Source organism: Babylonia areolata, chromosome 16 (assembly GCF_041734735.1).
Source record: "Babylonia areolata isolate BAREFJ2019XMU chromosome 16, ASM4173473v1, whole genome shotgun sequence".
In the NCBI taxonomy this organism is placed as follows: domain Eukaryota; kingdom Metazoa; phylum Mollusca; class Gastropoda; order Neogastropoda; family Buccinidae; genus Babylonia; species Babylonia areolata.
The window spans coordinates 3,550,353-3,573,563 of record NC_134891.1 but is presented as its reverse complement, the minus strand read 5'-3'; the positions used below and the strand labels follow the sequence as shown (position 1 = coordinate 3,573,563).

The 23,211-nt window shown below is 42.5% G+C and overlaps 1 protein-coding gene across 1 annotated transcript in view; it reads left to right on the top strand.

Annotated features, from left to right (window-relative positions):
* The first annotated feature begins 6,296 nt into the window (after positions 1–6,296).
* Positions 6,297–23,211, top strand: part of LOC143290796 (diacylglycerol kinase theta-like) — a 79,043-nt gene continuing 62,128 nt past the window's right edge. Inside the window, exons 1-2 of the mRNA XM_076600310.1 lie at positions 6,297–6,761; positions 16,215–16,294. Of these exons, the coding sequence (XP_076456425.1) occupies positions 6,464–6,761; positions 16,215–16,294 (378 nt within the window). The 5' untranslated portion in view covers positions 6,297–6,463. The remainder of the gene's footprint in view (positions 6,762–16,214; positions 16,295–23,211) is intronic.

The following is a 23,211-nucleotide window of genomic DNA, read 5'->3' as shown; positions in this document are numbered from 1 at the left end:
GCAAATGCTGCTGTTGTTGTTTTTGTTTACTTTATCGCCTTGTAAATTGCTGCTGCTGCTACTACTGCTGCTGTTGCTACAAGTGGCTACTGCTGCTACAACGCTGCTGTTGCCACAAGTGCTATGCCAATACTCTGCTACTGCCGCTGCTATTTGTGTTGCTACTGCTGCTGCTACTGCTGCTACTGCTATTTGTGTTGCTACTGCTGCTGCTACTGCTGTTACTGCCAAAACCAATTTATTCAGAAACAGCTGCAGTAGTTGCAATGGTAACTGTAGCAGCAGCAGTTGTAGTTGTATAGGTCTAAGTAGGCCCTATGTCGTACGATGATCAATACCTCGATAGCTATGTAACTGCACTTTTCTCTCACCTCCCACTGTGTGTGTGTGTGTGTGTGTGTGTGTGTATGTGTGTGTGTGTGTGTGTGTGTGTGTGTGTGTGTGTGTGTGTGTTTCTTTCTGTCTCTCTCTCTCTCACACCCAGTGTCTTCAGTTCCACATTGATACTAAACGGAAGCAGTGAGAAAAGTGTCAGTATTTGCGAATAGTGCCAGTGTGCACTGATGACGGTGTGTGCGTGTGCGTGTGTTAGTGCATGTCTGTATGTTAGTTTGTGGATCTATGTGTCTGTGTGATAGCTTGCGCAAAATAGATACATAAGTATTACAAACGTCTGCGCTTTTTTTCTTTTTTTTTTTTTTTTTTTTTTTGCGTGCGTGCATGACTCGGAACATTCAATGTGCTGCATACTTTACTCTCTATCTGGCAAAACTACACAGACAATACCAAACTGTGGAATTTCATTGCAAACTGGACGATAGCTGTGTAAGCTGAAAACGCAGCATTAATGCTGCCATCAGTTACAGCTCGCAAAGTATTCGTCTTGCTTTTTTAAGAAGAACGATTAAGTCCACGATATGAGGCCTGACTTAATCATATGACTGACCTGGAGACTGACAAATATATCTTTGATAAAATGATTTAGCTGAAATCAAGAAATACTGCCCCCACAGATTTACAAATTGCCCGTGGGGGGAGAGACATCAACTTGCTTGTTAAATTTCAATGCGTGTATCATATGAAGCAGTCACAAACTTTAGATTGAATTCCAAAGGGACACGATTTCGTGGGGAATTCCCCGGCAAGATCTGTCTGTTTTTTGTTGACTGAACTAATGACAGAAGATCAATAGGAGGAAAATTCTGTTTTATTGCGGAATACCCCAGCTATGCTGGTTTATACACACGGTTTGGACAATTCTGTTTTATTGCGGAATACCCCAGCTATGCCGGTTTATACACTCGGTTTGGACAGTTCTGTTTTATTGCGGAATACCCCAGCTATGCCGGTTTATACACTCGGTTTGGACAGTTCTGTTTTATTGCGGAATACCCCAGCTATGCCGGTTTATACGCTCGGTTTGGACAGTTCTGTTTTATTGCGGAATACCCCAGCTATGCCGGTTTATACGCTCGGTTTGGACAGTTCTGTTTTATTGCGGAATACCCCAGCTATGCCGGTTTATACGCTCGGTTTGGACAGTTCTGTTTTATTGCGGAATACCCCAGCTATGCCGGTTTATACACACGGTTTGGACAGTTCTGTTTTATTGCGGAATACCCTAGCTATGCCGGTTTATACACTCGGTTTGGACAATTCTGTTTTATTGCGGAATACCCCAGCTATGCTGGTTTATACACACGGTTTGGACAGTTCTGTTTTATTGCGGAATACCCCAGCTATGCTGGTTAATACACTCGGTTTGGAGGACAATTCTGTTTTATTGCGGAATACCCCAGCTATGCTGGTTTATACACACGGTTTGGACAGTTCTGTTTTATTGCGGAATACCCCAGCTATGCCGGTTTATACACACGGTTTGGACAGTTCTGTTTTATTGCGGAATACCCCAGCTATGCTGGTTTATACACTCGGTTTGGACAATTCTGTTTTATTGCGGAATACCCCAGCTATGCCGGTTTATACACTCGGTTTGGACAATTGTTTTATTGCGGAATACCCCAGCTATGCTGGTTTATACACTCGGTTTGGACAGTTCTGTTTTATTGCGGAATACCCCAGCTATGCCGGTTTATACACACGGTTTGGACAGTTCTGTTTTATTGCGGAATACCCCAGCTATGCCGGTTTATACACTCGGTTTGGACAATTCTGTTTTATTGCGGAATACCCCAGCTATGCTGGTTTATACACTCGGTTTGGACAATTCTGTTTTATTGCGGAATACCCCAGCTATGCTGGTTTATACACTCGGTTTGGACAGTTCTGTTTTATTGCGGAATACCCCAGCTATGCCGGTTTATACACTCGGTTTAGACAGTTCTGTTTTATTGCGGAATACCCCAGCTATGCTGATTTATACACTCGGTTTGGACAGTTCTGTTTTATTGCGGAATACCCCAGCTATGCTGGTTTATACACACGGTTTGGACAGTTCTGTTTTATTGCGGAATACCCCAGCTATGCTGGTTTATACACACGGTTTGGACAGTTCTGTTTTATTGCGGCCGAATACCCCAGCTGTGCTGGTTTGCACACTCAGTCGGTTTACAGGCCTGAACGAAAGAATTCTGGTGCTGAATTTTTTTTTTTTTTCAAAATTATTTTTTCACTGATTCATCTCTTCAGTCTTCTGAGTATCTTTGTTAACTCTTTGTTCACTTCCCTCCCTTCCTCCTCCTTCTTGTTCTTCTTTCAATTTTTCCAGTTGTGCAAAATTACTTTTTGTGTGCACCTGAACAGTTTATAGTCAAGTTACATTGTTTCAAATTCATGACTCAGTATGTTAAGTAAATTAATAATGACCGACCTGGGGGGGAAAAAAATCGAATATGGATCCGGTACTGAATACTCGGCTTTAGTAAATGCACAAAGGGATTAAGGATAAATAAATGAATGAATGAATATATAAATAAATAGATAAACAAACAAACAAATAAATAAATAAATAATATACAAATAAATAAGCAAATAAATAAATAAATGAATAAATAACTCACAACAAGCGTACCGACGGGAGTTGATGCACAGCCACAATCTGATTCAATTTATGACCGTTCAATCATGGTTTGAAAGTATATCTCCCCGTTAACCCAATCACTGTGTGTGTGTGTGTGTGTGTGTGTGTGTGTGTGTGTGTGTGTGTGTGTGCGCGCGCGCGCTTGTATGTGTGTGTGTGTGTGTGTGTGTGTGTGTGTGTGTGTGTGTGCGCGCGCGCCGTGGCGTGCCAATGTGTGCGTGCGTGCAGTGCGTGCGTGCATGTCTGTGCAGTGCCTCTGTGTGTGTGTGTGTGTGTGTGTGTGTGTGTGTGTGTGTGTGTGTGTGGCTGCCTAGTATAAATGGTGGGGTCGGAAACTGAAAATTGTTATCAGTCACTGACTCAATGGACGTTAAACCGGCTGACTCCACTTACTAGTACAGTAACTTAGTAAGTTCTTGTACTGGCAAACGAGTATGTGCAGAAATCGTGGGTTCCAATCCAATGATCGCAGAAGAAGTAGGAGAAACGGCTGAGAAGGACAACAAGTACAAGAAAGGTCTAGTGGAGGGGGAGAAAATATCGGCGGCTGAGCCGTGATTCGAACCAGCGCGCTCAGCAGATTCTCTCGCTTCCTAGGCGGGGGACGCGTTACCTCTAGGCCATCACTCCACTTGCGTAGATGCCGGGCTGCATTCTCAGTGTCGTTTTGTTTTCACATGGATTCAGTTCAGTCGGAGTCAGTGCACTGTGTGTTCAGTTCGATTTCTGAGTTTATGAATAACGTCATCCATTCACGTCGCGGTCCCAGAAAGAGTTCACACACACACACACACACGTACACACACCGGCGCACACACACACACACGCACGCACGCACGCACACACACACACACCGGCACACACACATGCACACCGCACACACGACACACACACTCACACCGGCACTCACACACACACACACACACTCACACCGGCACTCACACACAAACACACACGCACACCGCACACACACACACACGAACGCACACACACACACACTGACACACACACTGTGACTGACACGACCGGACACACACACACACATACACACACACACACACACACACACACACACTCACACACACACACACGCACACCCACACGAACGCACACACACACACTGACACACACACTGTGACTCACGACACACACACACACACACACACACACACACACACACACACACACACACACCGTACACACGCTGATGCACAGTGGCACTGACATACACAAGCTGAGCATTGACACTGACGCGCGCCACGGACACTGGATTAGAATTCAGTCAGATCAGTGGCTGCCAGTTGATCTTTGTTTTCTTGTGGGTTTAGTTCGTCAGTGTATGTATTCGATTTCTGACGGTTTATGACCGTGACCTACAGTCCAGTCCATGCACGTCCCAAAAGGAGTTCACACACACACACACACACACACACACGCACGCACACACACACACACACACACATACACACACACACGCGCGCGCGCGCGCACAGCGTACACACGCTGATGCACAGTGGCACTGACATACACAAGCTGAGCATTGACAGTGACGCGCGCCACGGACACTGATCAGAATTCAGTCAGATCAGTGGCTGCCAGTTGATCTGTGTTTTCTTGTGGGTTTAGTTCGTCAGTGTATGTATTCGATTTCTGACGGTTTATGGCTGGACCTACAGTCCAGTCCATGCACGTCCCGAAAGGAGTTCACACACACACACACACACACACACACACTCACACACACACACACACACACACACACACACACACACACACACACACGGCCGTACACCGTCACACTGATCAGTACACACTGGCCCGCGTACTCACATACATACACTGACGCGCGCCGGATGGGGGCACCGACTCAAGCATGCGAGTGCCGTGTGTGTGTGTGTGTGTGTGTGTGTGTGTGTGTGTGTGTGTGTCGTGTGTGTATTTGTGTGTGTGTGTGTGTGCGTGTGCGTGTAGTGTTTGTTAGAGAGAGAGAGACTGAAACTCGAACTTGAACTCAGTCGGTCGAACCCAAATGTTTTACTGATTGAGGGTAAACAGATAAGCTACAAGCGGCACAGCTGAGCTTCTTTTCACAACTGAAGCCCTCACAGCAACAAACAAACAGCAACAGCAATAATAATACTGATAATCATCATCATCATCATCATCACCACACCGGCCGTGCAGACTGAGAGACAACTGAAGGAACTTGAAAGGGACAGATTTTATGTGTTATTGAACCAGGCCTCAGTTGTGCCTATGCGAACTAAGGAATGGAATAATAATAATAATAATAAGAGAGAGAGCCGAGAGATAGATGGAGAGAGAGAGAGAGATTGAGAGACCGAGATTGGGATTGGGACTGAGATCACTGAGATCGGTTTATTCATAAGGCCAGCCATGGCCCCTGAGTCAGAAGGTGGTGTACATAAACATAACATAAAACGTTTTCAGATTATTATGTTACATAAATTACTGATGCCGGACGTCGTCTTTTAAATGCTTTATAGAGAGTAATAGCCAAGACTGCTTTTCGGTGCTTTCAGACAGACACACACACACACACACAGAGAGAGAGAGAGAGAGAGAGGAGAAAATACGTGCTGGCAGACATGCAGGGTTCAGAGCCGGGGTCAAATCTTTTCTCATTACTGACGGAGGCCGTATACTACTTCCCCACCTCCCACCCCCTACTATTTCCTCAAAAACTCCACATTATTTTGGCAGTGTCGTGACCATGACTTTTCTGCTGTCTGTTTTGTTTTTTGTTTTGTTTTTTTCAGGTTGGTTGGTTTATTGATTCACGTTGCCGCCTATAAAACTGACGTGTTTGCAATACTAGACAACAATGGCGCACTTCAGGGATGTAGAATATCAACTCTAGCAACGAAAAACGTGACATTATTATAAACGGAAGCAAACATGGGTCGTTGAACTTGATTCTGCACAGACTGGCAAAGCCAAGACAACGATAGCTAATGCACAAGCTCGTGGACTGATGTATTTGAGTCTCTGAGTCCTTCACAAACACATGATATCTCTGTTGAAAGATATACAGGATCTATATACTGAGACATTTTCAATAGCATTGATGGAAGTTTTGTCGATTCTTTCATAATAATCTATACGAGCATCGCCTCAAACGTGTTCATGTAGTAATTGGACAGTATGTGTATATCTTAATGCGTCGTTTAGTCCGAACAATGTGTTGTTTGCGAGTGTGTTCCAGATACCACAATGACCCTCTGACCTCTCTCGTCCAGTTACTCTGGCTGCGCCAGCCTCCCGTCGCTCTCAGGTGATGCTTCGCGGAGACGGCCAGCAGCCTCGATCTCGTCTCAGTTTTGCTCATTTCCGCAAGCAGCGATTGATTGGCATATTATGATACTAGATTTATCCCTGCAAAATGGCCTTTGGTTTGCGTAAATGAAAAATGTCCTGGCTTGCTTTCGGTGCTGCGAATCTGACAGGCCCGGCTGTGATAGCCCTGGGATAAACTCCGGGCCTGCGGTTTGTGAAGTGTCGTCTGCCACGGCTGAGGAAGCAGACGGACCCACGATGGCTGAGGAGATGGAGACGGGCGATAGTCCGAGTGGATCGCCTGTGCCTCCCGATCACGGCCATGGCCATTTTTTCACGAAGAAAACCTTCCACAAGCCAACCTACTGTCATCACTGCACAGACATTCTTTGGGGACTTATCGGAGTCGGATATGTGTGTGAAGGTAAGCTTCCATGCTTTCTGTGCCTTTTCCTCCTCAACTGCCCGCATTTCGTTCGGCACTCAACACCCTCACTGGCATCAACCGCATTTGACGCTTGGACTTGACAGTTGGCTTGTTTGTTTGCGTGAATATGAACAGAAAGGGAATTTTGCCTTCAAAATTAACAGAGAAACGTTATTTTGATGTTTGTGTTGGTTTAAAGGGCCTGTTGAATCGGCATGACCAGCCGAAGGGGTTGCATACTTAGGATCCATATTGGTTGGAGCAGCGAACACACAGTCGGTGAGTGGCGTAAGCAGCAGCAGCAGAATCAGTCGACAGGCGGGCAGGCCGAGTTGTGCCGGCGATTGGGGGGTGGGTTAAAGCGCGATTGGAATTGGATTGCAGAGGGGAGAGCGCTAAGATAGCACTGGTGGTTGGTTTGACTGGAGCGTAGCATAGTGGAAGAGGGAGCGAGGTGGCGGCAGTGGCATAGCATAGGCTACAGCAGTTGTATCAGGAGCTGTCCAGGAAGAAATCAATAAAGAGACCGTGCTTCCATTTTACTGTAGTTTACCATCACTGCAGATACAACCGTCATTATTGTTACCAGACTATTGTGATCACACATAAATTTCACTGCTAGTGCTACACACAAGGGCTTGCATACACATGCATGGGTACATTATTATTTTCGTTGATAAGCATTTATTAGATAACCTCATTTCAATACCACTAATGGTTTTTGGTTGAGTTGTGGATGAGATGCAGTTTTTGTGGTCTGAAAAAATAATTTCTGACTCATTTCAGAAGCAAATCCTTATTGTTGTGGAGTTTTAACTTTTATTTGATGATTATGATACTTTACTGGGTTTATTGATGGTAATTTAAGATGATTAATATTTACTAATTTCATAGAAGGTATGCATAATGTTGGTATGGTAAAACAAATATTTGCCTTTGTGTATATTCCTGGTAAGCCTATTTATGGCCACATGAAAAGATTGCTGATTTATTCAGTGTTGCAGGTATACATACATTACATAATTATTTGAAATTCAGTTTTTTTCATCCTATATTTAAATTTATTCTGCAGCACTGGACCCATGATAGTTCACAGGTATATGCATCATGGTTGTACATTCTCTTTTGACCTAAAAAAAAAAAAGAGCTTATATAATACATATCATACATACATATCCTGTTTGCACAGGATTAAAAAATACATTTAGGTAAAATGTTCTGTGCTAGTTTTGCAACATTAAAAAAAGAGATATTCCTGTTTGAATGTGCAGCTCATGTTCAGTACAAAAGTAAAGCAAAAGACTCGTTGGCAAATTAATATTAAAAAAAAAAAATTTTTATATGACTTGGCATCGGCAGTATTGTAAATGTAATATATGATGGCAAACCCTTGACACCCAGTGACTAAGATACAAGCTAGATATGCTCACTTTCCCAAATGAAGAGAAGGTAAAGAACTAGAAGGAATAAGTACTTTATGATTTTGATACACTTCAAAAAATTAACCATACACAAACATGAAAAAAAAAGATAATGATAAAATGAAATATGTTCTACACACACACTCACACACACACACACACACACACACACACACACACACACACACACATTTCCCATCAAAAAAGAAAAAGATAAAAAGAAGAGTTCAAATCACCACCGCCTTTAGCATCCCAGTGTTTTGGAAGTACGTGAGCACACACTGGAGCACACCTAACTGAGAAGCTGCGGGTCCACACCCACTCCATGGGCAGCAGAGTTACGTCCCAGTGGTCCAAGGTATGTTAGAGGCTGGCAAGGCCTCACAGCCTGTTGACTGGGCCTAGCAGTGGTAAGAGGTAGGATGAGAGTGGAGGTAGATGGTGATGAGCATGCTTGTAGTTGAAGAGGCCTGTTCACCAGAAGGGGAAATCAAAGAAACTGGGACATTGGGGTTAAGCTTTTGTCTGCTGCCAGTGCTGGCCACACTCCCACCCTTCCCACACAAGGGCTCTGATAATTAAAACACTCAGCCACAACAACTGGCCAGTCTGTGCAGTCCACAAGTTACAGTGTTCAATTGAACATTAAACAGCTTAAACAGGCAGTATTGTTCTCAGGTAATCAACAACCCTTAGCCAAAACAACTGGCTTGTATACATGTGCAGTCCACAATTTAGTGTTCAGTTGACCATTAGATAGTTGAAACAAACAGTATTGCTCTGAAGTTGAAACAAACAGTATTGTTCTGAGGTAATCAACTACCAAAATATGCACAGTAGTATTCCATCACATAAAACTTATCCCCCCCTACACAATACATAACCAGTATTGAGCTTTACATAATCTTCATATGCCATGCACAGAGGGAATTAACCCACAGTTAAAAATTTATATAGTTACACATTATTTCACAGTGTGTACACATTTCAAAGCACATTCCCTGACAACAAGGAATCATATTATCTCAAAATATATAATGACACACACATGAAATAAACACATTTCAGCACTGCATCTATCAACACATTCACAAGTCAGTCACTATTACCTATTGGAATAGTTAGTAAAGCGTTCAAACCTACCCGGCTTTCCTGTGAAAGTATTTTGTGCAGAATAGTAACTTTCCCCCAATTTTCACAAAAGACACAGCCAAGGAGGTGAAGAGGAAGGCTCACTCACTCACTCAAGACAACAGAACAAATGTGCTGAGCTTTTTGGTGGACATACACCGACTGATTATTACAGTTCTCACTTGCAGTTCACACTGCCTTTTACCTTCTCTAGTCAACACCGGTTACACCCCCACACTCTGGTGGATTCAACTTCCTGCCCTCTGCAGTTCAGTGATAAGTCAGAGAACTGACAGCAAAGTTAAATACTCATGAGTTTGACACTAATAATTTTACTGTGTTTCATGTTAATTTCTTTGTCTCCTAATTGTTCCATCAGGTTCCAGCAGTTACTGAGATTTGGCTGACACAGACAATACAGTTACTGACACTGCTCCACTCTGGCAGTTTGTTGCCTCGAACTGTTCCCTATCCATACTTCTAGCCCAGCTAGCCCAGCCAAGGTCTCGGATCAAAATGTGCAAAATAATTGCCACTGTCACCGAACATTAGGAGAGCAACCCTCCAGTCTTGCTGTGAACATGGATGTTAACCCGGACTACTGAATTTTGGTCAACACCAGCTCCCAAGCATTGCACAAGTTGACACTCCTTAACTCTCTCCATACGAATGGCGAAAGAGACGACGTTAACAGCGTTTCACCCCAGTTACCATCATCAAAATATTGCAAGCGGAAAGCTCTTATACTGAAGAGGTGAATGTTGACAAAGATACCACAATTCTGACAACAGAAGCTAAAGGTTGGGTCATTGAGACACCCACTGGACATCCGATGGATCTGTGTAGAGGAGAAGAGAGGACTGGCTGTACTGAGTGAGTTAACCACAAAAAGAAAACAAACTTGATGAGCTCCTCTTCAAAGGAGACTGGATGTGTAACAGATGATTCCCTCAGCAGTGACTGGTAAAGCTTGTAAACAACCAGCAATTACACAGGCTCCGTTCATTCAGTTGACAAAACTGGATGTATTCGAGCCAGATTTCGAAGAGGCTGGGTCACCCTAAACGGAGGCTACCAGGCACACCAGGATCCCATCAGGACACTGGAGAGAAGACACCAGACTACCATCTACCACCTTCGCACAGGACACTGCGGCCTCCGAGCACACCTGAAGAGGATTGGAGTGGCAGCCACATCCCTATGTGATTGCGGCCAGGCTGACCAGACCCCATCCCATATTCTCCAAGACTGCCCTCTGTATGAGAAGATGTGGCAGCAGTCCTGGCCTGGGGGTGCTGACCTCAACACCAAGCTCTGGGGGATGGCAGCCGATCTTCACCGGACGTCCGAGTTTGTGGCATCCCTCGGACTTCGACCCTGACTGCGTAGCTGTTGAACGCAAAAGAAAGAAAGATGTATTCGAACAACAAATCTCACCTGAGCAGCAGCCGCCAGGAAGGCCCTCCATTGTCAGTCTCCTTTCAGATTGACAAATATGCAGATTGTAAATCAGAAAAAAATGACTATATATATATATATATATTATTACTTTATTATTATAATGTTTGTGCAATGCCATATCCGACAGTCATCGTTTGTCACAACTTTATATTTCCTTTGAGCATGTGTCAGTTTTGTCACAATCTGTTATTGTATTGATTATGAGGTGTATAAAAGTGTTTTCTATCTGACCCTCTTTGTCCACAGTAAGTACTGGTACTGCTACTGATAGCAGAGCTTGAATGGCAGAATTAATAATTGTTTTTGTTTTTTTACTATAACTTTGTAAGCACCAATATTTGCATATCGGGAGAGTGTTACACACCAATCAGTGATCAGATGATACAGAGCCACGTTAGATACAAGAATACAGGTTTATAATAGATGCACTTTAAAGTCGTACTGGAATTAAAAAGTGGAGTACATTGCTGATATTTTTTAACCCATACACGCATTGAATAAGGCACAGATTTCTTTGGAATGTATTCTGTCAAGACAAAACCTCAGATGCAGTAGCATCTAAGGATGGTTGATTTTATAATAATATTGAGGTGATAATTATGATAATGATGAGAAGCAGAAAAGGTGGGGATGAGAGTAAATCAAAACATAAATTAATGTTTAGTTAATTCATAGTTGCTGGAATTTTTTTTTGCAAGGAAGGTACAGTCACAGTTGAACCTGTAGAGTGCTACACTTCGTCAAACCTTGCAGTGCTCACAGCTTTTGATTGCATCGCCTTTATTTGTTTATAGGTAAAAGCAAACATGAGCAGCTGCCAACATTCTGGATGCAGGAGACAATCTCTTTCACATTTCTATGCTGTACAAATTGGCTGTCCCATTCACATATATATTCAGATTGTCATTTATTGTGACTATAGTTAGATTGCCTGTTTTGATGCCAGATGAAGCTTCCCTAATTATGAAATGTCTATGACTCAGATGAAGCTACCCAAATTATGAAATAGCTCAATCGCACTCGCAGTGCAAAGGTAGGCAGTGTTTTTGTGGTTGGTGGATATGTCATCTTCATCTTGTGCCCTGTTTTGGTAAATAAAAAAAGAAAGAAAGAAAAAGAAAAAAAAGTGCCACATGCATTGTTCTATTTAACTCTATCTCTGTCTCTCTGTCTCAGTGTCTGCCTGCCTCTCTCTCTCTCTCTCTCTCTCTCTCTCTCCCCCCCCCTCCCTCTTTAAAGGGTTCCTGGTTTTGTTAAATGGGAACACTGCACCTTACCCAGCACTGCCCTGTCAGTGAGAGTCAAATCATAACTGGGGCATGGGTAGTCTTGGAGTTGGAAACCTCTCTGTGACATAATATAGATTCAAGAACTTGCCACTCACTGCACAACTTTCTTCTTACCAATACCTTTGAAAGAGAAAACTGTGAAGAAAGTAGGCAACATCAACATGATGTGTCAATACCAATGGTATTGGAAGTACCATGAGAAGCCAAATGCCTGAAGTCTTTCCCTGCTCCACAGCAGCCCACACCACACGCACAGGATAACATGCCACAACAGCTGCAGCATGGACAGCCATATCTGCTGTACAAGGCAGTATTGTCTTCTTCGTCTTAAAGGCTGTTAATGTTAAGTGTTATGAACGCCTCCTGAAGCATGATCCCAGCATCAGCTTCTTCGGGACTGCTTGGTGACAAAGCAGTATGGTCAGTTCATGATTTGAGAGAACCATGAAACTCTTGTGATGATAATATTTTCTGTTTCAGCAGTCAGGACAAACTGACCCAAAATAAGCACACAAGCACACGCACGCACGCACGCACGCGCATACACACACAGACACAGACACACACACACACTGCTACAAAGACCTGAAACATAGAATATTAGTCAGAGAATGAGTTCAATCTTTCAGACAAAATTCAAAATAATTTACATTATGATAATACCACTTGATGATCAGTCACGAAATGAAAGTTAGACAAACTGACAAAAGTCAGGTGATATTCATGGGCGGTGGCACAGATTACACAAAAGTTAATGCAACTCAAGTGGGGAAGAAAATAATTTCCATTCACACATTCAGCATATATATGTGTATATATATATATATATATATATATATATATATATATATTATTTAGGCAGGGCATTATCTCCAGTCACACTTCAAGAATGGACACTGATTATTTTCCAACAAGTATTGGAACACAGACAGCATGGATCACACAGAGATGTTTAACTGGAAAGAAACCAGTCACAATAATTTACCAGATTAACTTTCGTTGATCACTAAAGAATGGGAAATAGAGAATAAGTAACAGTCTGTATAGTCATCAGAATGGAACTGGGACAAATCTGTGTAAACAGGAATGGATAAGATGGGAAAAGATTCATACCCCAAATGATTATAAATCATTACCATTCAAAAGCAGTTCAGAACAGGAAACAAAATGTTCTCTTATCCTACCAGGAGAGATCACTATTCAAATTTGGAAAATGTGTGGGGGGTGGGGCGTGGGGGTGGGCAGCCCTGACTGAAAATGTATTCATTAGTGAATATGTGTGGTTGTGAGTAAAGTTCATCTTATATATATATAATAGTCAAGATGCTCTGCCAGCTGTTTTCCTGTGAACTTGTATCATGGTTACTTTCTCCCCTGCTTGAATTTGACGTCTGCAACAAAGTCTGTCAAATACAGACTGTGTTCTTGAAATGTCTGCTCCAGGACCAGATCATCACAAGTAACTGTTGAAACAGAGCTCCTGGAAAAACTGTGAGACAGGCTATTGTGGAGTCCTTCCGTGCTCATCTGTTTCCTATGGATATTAGTAACATTTTGCCAATTTCTAAATGGTGAACATTTTTTTTTTCTTCTTAATTACCTGATGAGGATTCCGATTTGTACCTTCACCAAAATGTGTTCCCAGAAAATTGGAGAATGTCTGCTCGTATCATAATCACTGTATATGGCAGGGTGAAAATGGCCATACAGTATCCCATTGAACATAGCAGTTGAACTTGAGGTCCACAAAATGACAAATGCAGAAGAAAAATTAGAAACCATGAATTGTCAATTTCAGATAGTTCACTTAAATTCAGAAATAGTTTAGACGGTTTGGAGAATGCGAACCTTTTATTGATTTATACACACACACACACACACACACACACACACACACACACACACACACACACACACACACACACACACTCAATACTAAATATGTCGTGTCATCAGTCTGCATGAAACTGTTCAATGTTTTACAAATGGCTGGCTAAATTAAAGAATATGATCTGTGTTAACATTCAGAGATATAAACCTAATGTCAGCATGTCCCATAATGGACAAAACTATTAGGACTGCATCATAAAGCTTAGAATAATTGCATCCAGTCTTTCATAAAGTCAGAAAAATAGTCTGTTTACATGTTCTTTCAATTTGTATCTGAACTTTGACCCCATCAAGTGTCATAAAGGTCAGTGTCAGAGCTCATGTGTATACTTGAAATGATTTGTTGGAGACACTTGCTCAAAGTCCGTGCTTAGAAAGTGTGTAGGTCAAACAGGATGATACTTTAGACATTTAGTGAAGAAGCAGCAGCTATAGGCTTTTTATGTGGGGTGGTTGGGGGAGGGGGTGGCCAGGGGGGAGGGGGGGTGGGGGTCCAGCACAGTGGTCCAGCTGGGTCACATCAACCAACACAAGCAGGTGGCTGGTCCCTGGATGTGGGTCATCCTTGTCTGAGGTGTCATCTTCAGTTTTTCCCTTGATCATGGCTTCAGTTAACACCTTGGCTTTATGTGTGATTGTGTTTTGTCATTGACTCGACTGCTGTGAGAGCTTGTGTTTTTACTGCCGTGATAGGGAGAAGATCAGTATTTATGTAATTAAAAAGCTGACAGCTGTGACTCTAGTGTGAGTGCTGAACTGGCAGATTTGCTGAAAACGGATATTTTCTTATCAGCTGCAAGCCAGTGATCAAGTTCATCAATTGGGATAATTGAAAAAAAACAAAAACATTTGTACAGGAGAAGCAACATAAGGACACAATCTTTATCCAACATATTGCACACAATCTTTATCAGATTTGATGCATTGATAGGCAGCACATGATATCATTCAATTCTATAACTATGCTGTTCCAAGATCAGAACCCCAGTTGACATTCTAGGTCAGAGATCAACTACATAGAAAATGAAAACGTTTGTTGGCACAATGGGAGCTGAGTTTTGCATCCAGTCACCATTTCACTTTGCACAGTGGACACGACAGAAAACCCCCCCTTTGAAATAAAGCCAAGATCAGAGGTCAAAGATCAGTGTCACATCATGAGCATGACATGAAAAGTGCTAGGCAGCACAGTGCTGTTTGTGATCTGTATCCAATCCTTAACGCTGGTACAGTGATTGGATTTCTAGCCTGGTGTTGGACAGGACATGAATCTGTTTGAAAGTGAAGATCAGAGATCAAACATAATGTTTGGTGTCATACACTCCTCTTATAAATGATAAAATGTTCATGCTGCTGTTTTAAGATGTGCCATTTCAGTGGGATCCTCCGCTTTTCAACGGCCTCATTTTTCTGCCAATTCATGTCCTGGATTATCACATTTGAGCCTTGATCAGACTTGCCTCCGATTCAGTCAAGAAAATCATGCTGATTGATACTTTGAATAAAATGCTTTATTTGTAATATCACTTTCCCCCTCCAAATCTTATTTAGATAATATGTATTGTTTATTACCTAATTACATAAGGTTTGAGTAGAAATGAATATTAGCTATTACTCCCACCTGTTTTATGGAAACAATGATGGTGTGTTTTCATTGGTGGAAATGATGATGGTGTGTGTTTTCATTGGTGGAAATGATGATGGTGTGTGTTTTCATTGGTGGAAATGATGATGGTGTGTTTTCATTGGTGGAAATGAAAGTATGTTTTCATTGGTGGAAGTAATGATCTATGTTTTCATTGGTAGAACTGATTGCGTTTTCATTGGTGGAAGTGATGGTGGTGTGTTTTGATTGGTGGAAATAATGGTGTGTTTCATTGGTGGAAATAATGGTGTGTTTTCACTGGCAGAACTAATTGCGTTTTTTGTTGGTGGAAGTGATGTTGGTGCGTTTTCTCTGGTGGAAATAATGATGGTGTGTTTTCATTTGCGGAACTAATTGCATTTTTGTTGGTGGAAATAATGATGGTGTGTTTTCATTGGTGGAAATAATGATGGTGTGTTTTCATTTGCGGAACTAATTGCATTTTTGTTGGTGGAAGTGATGGTGGTGTGTTTTCATTGGTGTAAATAATGATGGTGTATTTTCATTGGCAGAACTAATTGCATTTTTGTTGGTGGAAGTGATGGTGGTGTGTTTACATTGGTGGAAATAATGACAGCGTGTTTTCATTGGTGGAACTGATGGTGTGTTGCAGTATGTAACTTCGTGGTCCACGACCGTTGCATGAAGACAGTGGTCTCCCCTTGTTCCAGCATCGCCACCAGCCTCATCAAGGTAAGTTATAGGATAGTCAGTCATGTCCGACTATGACCATCATGTGTCTGCTGCCTGGACTATCTGGGTTGTTGGAATTTGAGTATACGGAGATTGTCTTGCCCAAGTTAATCCCCAAGTTACATCCCCACTCTTTGGGCCAAGAGGGCTCGAAGACAGTAGGCGTTGGGATGATCCCCAAAGGCCATCTAGCCCCCAAGGCTGTAACACGAGGAGCCAGTGCAGTGTTGCCTCCTCACAAAAGTGATGCAAATGATTTTCCATGGCAGTGGAGAAACCATTGATGATACAGCTTACACTTTGCTGTAGGCCCAGTCGTCAGCTTACGTCAGTTTCTTGATATAAGCCCAGTGTTGAGCCTTTATACGGATAGAAATGCACACATATAGACATACGTAGAGCATTGCATGTGTTATGTACTCCTGTTCATCACTACATACACACCATTTACAAATGCACAGTCATGCGCACAAGTGCAGACAAACACAGACACACAGAGATTCAGACACACGTGAAGTGATAAACATGCATGCAAACATGTTCTGACTTTTGCACACACATACACAAGCATACAAGCACAAACACATAAGAGATAACATCAAACATGCACACCAGAGACCCTGTAACCTGTGTCAGCATTTGGTAAAATATGGAAACAAATATACCGGCATGCTCTCAGTCTCTCCATAAAAATGAGTTGAGTATGGCTGCAGGATAAAAGCTGTGCACATAAGATCCTGCGCGCGAGTGCACACACACACACATGCTTGTACACACACATATGCACACGCACATACACATATGCACACACACACACACACACACACACACACACACACATGCGCGCATGCTTGTACACACACACACACACACACACACACCCATACGCACACATGCTCATACACACACACACACACACACACACACACACACACATATGCACGCATGTTCATATACACACAGACACACACACAAACACACAGGGTAAGGACTTGAATCTGACCAAACACAAGAGGAAGAAGAAGTAGTGACCAACCATTTCTTGCTGAGCATTTCCATTTTACACAGAACATCAGTTACCTTTTCTCGCAGCTGGGTGGAACAGCAGGTGCATGCAGCAAGGCTGAAAAGATGGGCCATTGGGTTGGAAGCTTGAGGTTGGACTCTTACACCATCCGCTTACCACCCTTCAACCCCCTCCCCCCCCAACCCTCGACCCCCCTCCCCTACGGACCCCCCCCACCCCCCCAATCCCCGAATCGCCTCCCCAACCCCCCAAAAATCCCCCCCCCCCCCCACACACACACAGTGATGTGCACTGGGTCAGAAGTGAAATCAAATTGGCGTGAAGGTATTTGGTGTTTTGTATACATGTTGCTCTTTAGGAGAGTTGGGTACCTTCTCTTTTCCTACTGTTAGATTGACTCCCATGCATGCACACACACTATTTTGCGTTGGCTGACACCATAACACATAATTCACATGCATGCACGGGCATGCTTTTACATTTGCTTACACTGTGACACACAAAAAGTCGGAACACGGAGAAGACTCTTGTACAGATACATGTATACTGATGCAGAAATTACACACTCACACACACTCACACACACACACACACACACACACACACACACACACACACACTTGCACACATATTTACAAATATATATGCACACATGCTCTTACATATGTGTGCACACACATACATGCACACATGCACTCATATCTGTGCACGCATGCACAAGTAGCATACTAAGTTTTCATCATACCACTGAACTGGTATGACCAGATTAAATCATAGTTTTGTGTCTGCATCCCAGTCCTTTCATCACAAAAACTTGAAGATGTGTTGGAAGATGATTCCAGACATAGGTGCAATGGTGTCTGTATCCCAGTCCTTTCATCACAGAAACTTGAAGACGTGATGGAAGATGATTCCAGACATTGGTGAAATGGTGTCTGTATCCCAGTCCTTTCATCACAGAAACTTGAAGACGTGATGGAAGATGATTCCAGACATTGGTGAAATGGTGTCTGCATCCCTGTCCTTTCATCACAGAAACTTGAAGACGTGATGGAAGATGATTCCAGACATTGGTGAAATGGTGCCTGCATCCCTGTCCTTTCATCACAGAAACTTGAAGATGTGTTGGAAGATGATTTCAAGCATTGGTGAAATGGTGTCTGCATCCCAGTCCTTTCATCATAGAAACTTGAAGATGTGATGGAAGATGATTCCAGACATTGGTGAAATGGTGTCTGTATCCCAGTCCTTTCATCATAGAAACTTGAAGATGTGATGAAAGATGATTCCAGACATAGGTGCAATGGTGTCTGTATCCCTGTCCTTTCATCACAGAAACTTGAAGATGTGTTGGAAGATGATTTCAAGCATTGGTGTAATGGTGTCTGAATCCCAGTCCTTTCATCATAGAAACTTGAAGATGTGTTGGAAGATGATTTCAAGCATTGGTGCAATGGTGTCTGTATCCCAGTCCTTTCATCACAGAAACTTGAAGACGTGATGGAAGATGATTCCAGACATTGATGAAATGGTGTCTGCATTCCAATTGTTTCATCATAGAAACTTGAAGATGTGTTGGAAGATGATTTCAAGCATTGGTGTAATGGTGTCTGAATCCCAGTCCTTTCATCATAGAAACTTGAAGATGTGATGGAAGATGATTTCAAGCATTGGTGTAATGGTGTCTGCATCCCAGTCCTTTCATCATAGAAACTTGAAGATGTGATGGAAGATGATTTCAAGCATTGGTGAAATGGTGTCTGCATCCCAGTCCTTTCATCATAGAAACTTGAAGATGTGATGGAAGATGATTCCAGACATAGGTGTAATGGTGTCTGCATCCCAGTCCTTTCATCATAGAAACTTGAAGATGTGATGGAAGATGATTCCAGACATAGGTGTAATGGTGTCTGCATCCCAGTCCTTTCATCACAGAAACTTGAAGATGTGATGGAAGATGATTCCAGACATAGGTGTAATGGTGTCTGCATCCCAGTCCTTTCATCACAGAAACTTGAAGATGTGATGGAAGATGATTCCAGACATAGGTGTAATGGTGTCTGCATCCCAGTCCTTTCATCACAGAAACTTGAAGATGTGATGGAAGATGATTCCAGACATTGGTGCAATGGTGTCTGCATCCCAGTCCTTTCATCACAGAAACTTGAAGATGTGTTGGAAGATGATTCCAGACATTGGTGAAATGGTGTCTGCATCCCAGTCCTTTCATCATAGAAACTTGAAGATGTGATGGAAGATGATTCCAGACATTGGTGAAATGGTGTCTGCATCCCAGTTCTTTCATCACAGAAACTTGAAGATGTGTTGGAAGATGATTTCAAGCATTGGTGTAATGGTGTCTGCATCCCAGTCCTTTCATCATAGAAACTTGAAGATGTGTTGGAAGATGATTTCGAGCATTGGTTGAATGGTGTCTGCATCCCAGTCCTTTCATCATAGAAACTTGAAGATGTGATGGAAGATGATTCCAGACATTGGTGAAATGGTGTCTGCATCCCAGTTCTTTCATCACAGAAACTTGAAGATGTGTTGGAAGATGATTTCAAGCATTGGTGTAATGGTGTCTGCATCCCAGTCCTTTCATCATAGAAACTTGAAGATGTGATGGAAGATGATTCCAGACATAGGTGTAATGGTGTCTGCATCCCAGTCCTTTCATTGTAGAAACGCGAAGACGTGATGGAAGATGATTCCAGACATAGGTGGAATGGTGTCTGCATCCCAGTCCTTTCATTATAGAAACTTGAAGATGTGTTGGAAGATGATTTCGAGCATTGGTTGAATGGTGTCTGTATCCCAGTCCTTTCATCACAGAAACTTGAAGATGTGTTGGAAGATGATTTCAAGCATTGGTGGAATGGTAGAAGGGACAGGAGGGCAGGAGAGTTCAGTGTTCAGTATGATGGCTTTAATCTCAGTTTCAGTTTGAAGGGGTTGAGGGGGAAAATTACGCATGTTTTCAGCAAAGATCTGCAAAAAGTGTGCTGCAGAAATAATGGAGTATGAGGCATTCACAGAGGATTCAAATGTATTTTGTACATACCTCCATGCATGAGATTCTTCTGACAAATGTCTGGAATCAGATTTCAGACTGAGGGAGGACTGGGGTAGTGGTACACTTCTTAAGATTTTACTTCTAATTACTGAAATAATGTTGTGATTTGAGACTGAAACAGAAATCCTCAGTCTCAACTCTGATTTTTTTGTAAACTGTTCAAAATGGATATGGTTTTTGGCTAATGGTGCAAAGTACATTGGCATTAGGATACTGGAATTTTCCCTGCATTTCACCACTCCCCCCTCCTCCTCCTCCTGTGCCCACCCCTTCCCTCAACCCCATACTGAAATGGATGTGGAATTCCTTAATGCTTTTACTCTTTGATAGTCACAATGTGACTCGCATGTCTTGGCTTGCACTTTCGGTGTAAAGTCATATGGTCAGTTCTAGTGAACTTCGACACTTGTAACGTTTCTGCTCATTTGTTGGAATTGTTGTATTTTGGTAGACGGGCGCAGTAGCCGAATGGTTAAAGCGTTGGACTTTAAATCTGAGGGTCCCGGGTTCGAATCATGGTGACGGCGCCTGGTGGGTAAAGGGTGGAGATTTTTACGATCTCCCAGGTCAACATATGTGCAGACCTGCTAGTGCCTGAACCCCCTTCATGTGTATATTCAAGCAGAAGATCAAATACGCACGTTAAAGATCCTGTAATCCATGTCAGCGTTCGGTGGGTTATGGAAACAAGAACATACCCAGCATGCACACCCCTGAAAACGGAGTATGGCTGCCTACATGGCAGGGTAAAAATGGTCATACACGTAAAAGCCCACTCGTGTGCATACGAGTGAACGCAGAAGGAGGAGGAGGAGAAGAAGTTGTATTTTGGTGACATTGTTATTTTAGATTAGCCTCTCAGTGTAGAAAGTTTGAGTGATGGAGACGATGGTTCCGATTGTGTCTTTCTGTGAGTCCATTCTCTCTGAAAGTTTTTACTGATTTTGATGTGGCTTGTGCTAACATTTTGTTTGGAATGTTGAAATCTCTTGAAATAATCTTTTATGTTTTGACCTTTACAGTTTGTGTTTTTTTTCTCTGAAACAGGTAATTTTGGCTGAATCGATGAAATTTGACACACAGACGGAACAGATAATTTGGGGGGTTTGGGGGGGGGGGGGGGGGGGGGGGGGGGGGGGGGGATGAGATATCACTGATGGTTTAGGTTTCAGAGCAGATCTTTTTCCTGGCAGTTTTTTGTTGTTTTTTATTTATCATCTGGATACTTCGGATATTGGGTGTAGTAACAGGTGTAACATCTGTTATCTCAGAAGATGGTCACAGGTGTAGTATCTATGACCACTCATGCGTGACTTTACGCAGCAGTCCTGACTGGGGGGTCAAGGCCACCCAGGCAGACAGATTGTGCACATGTGCTGAGTGAGGTTCCTGGGGAATGGGCCAGAAATGGCTGGAATGTTTTTCAGCCCGAGTCACTCTGCAGCATGATGGGCACAACAGCTGAGTGGTTAAAGCGTTTGGCTTTCAGTGTCGGAGGGCCCCAGGTTTAAATCCGGTCATGGCGCCTGGTGGGTAAAGGGCGGAGGAGATTTTTCCCATCTCCCAGGTCAACAGATGTGCAGACCTGCCAGTGCCTGAGCCTCCTTTATGTGTATACACATGCAGAAGATCAAATATGCACATTAAAGATCCTGTAATTCTGTCAGTGTTCAGTGGGTTATGGAAACAAGAACATGCCTGGCATGGCAATGCATCCCCACGAAAATAGAGTGTGTCTGCTTACATGTCGGGGATAAAAACAGTCGTACACATAAAAGCCCACTTATCATATGAGTGAATGTGGGAGTTGCAGCCCATGAATGACGAAGTTTAGGCAGGACCAGCTACTTTAGTGTCAATAGTTGGTCAATTCTATGTTGAAAAATTGGCTGTTGCAAGTTCTTGTTAAACTTTTAGTAGACTGTGATTTAGTTTTCGTAAGGAAAATAGTAGCAAGTTCTTGCTAACCTATTGGTGGTAGACTGTGATTGAAGTTTGGTCAGGGAAGTGGCACTGGCAGATTCATTTATTTTCTTCATTTTTATTGAATTTTTTGTGAGTTGCTAGCAGCACACACTTGTTCTTAAATATATATATAGATATATTTATGATTATACGTATCCACACATATTTTCGATTCAGCAGTCCAACTCCACCACACACCATATCCACTACACAACACCAGTCCACACCACCCAACACTTCATCCTCTCTCTCTCTCTCTCTCTCTCTCTGTGTGTGTTAAAAGCCTATCTTACTGTCTATCACTCTTTCACTCTGCTTTTATCTGTCTCTCTCTCTCACCTTCTCATAGTCTCGGTCTCTTATACAGGAAAGCTTCCTGTCTTCTTGTTTATTCTTTGTTGCTTTTCATTTTTTAACCTTTTGTTTATATTATAATAAAGAAATGAAGACGGTATATAACTTGCTTTGATGTGCATCAACATTGACATAGACTTTTCTCATGGCTGAAAAAATCCCAGTGAATTGAGTACATCTAATGGTATAAGGTTAAAGTTAGACATCACAAGAAAAGTTGATGTTAAAAACCAGTGACAAAAGTTTGACTTCAGAATAGTCATAATAGGTAATACTTTAAAAAAAGAAAAAAAAAAAAAAGAAGAAAAAAAAAGTGGAAAGCATAACCCATACTATTTCTTCTTGCTTAAGTTACGATTATTGATGATCAGAAGCAGTCAATATTTGAAAGACTTGGTTGACTCGTGTGTGTGAACAAAGTGAACCTGTGTATTGGATTTTCCTACTTTTTTCCCCCCCCATGTGTCTGTTGTTTTTTGTTCTTTCTTCTGTTGT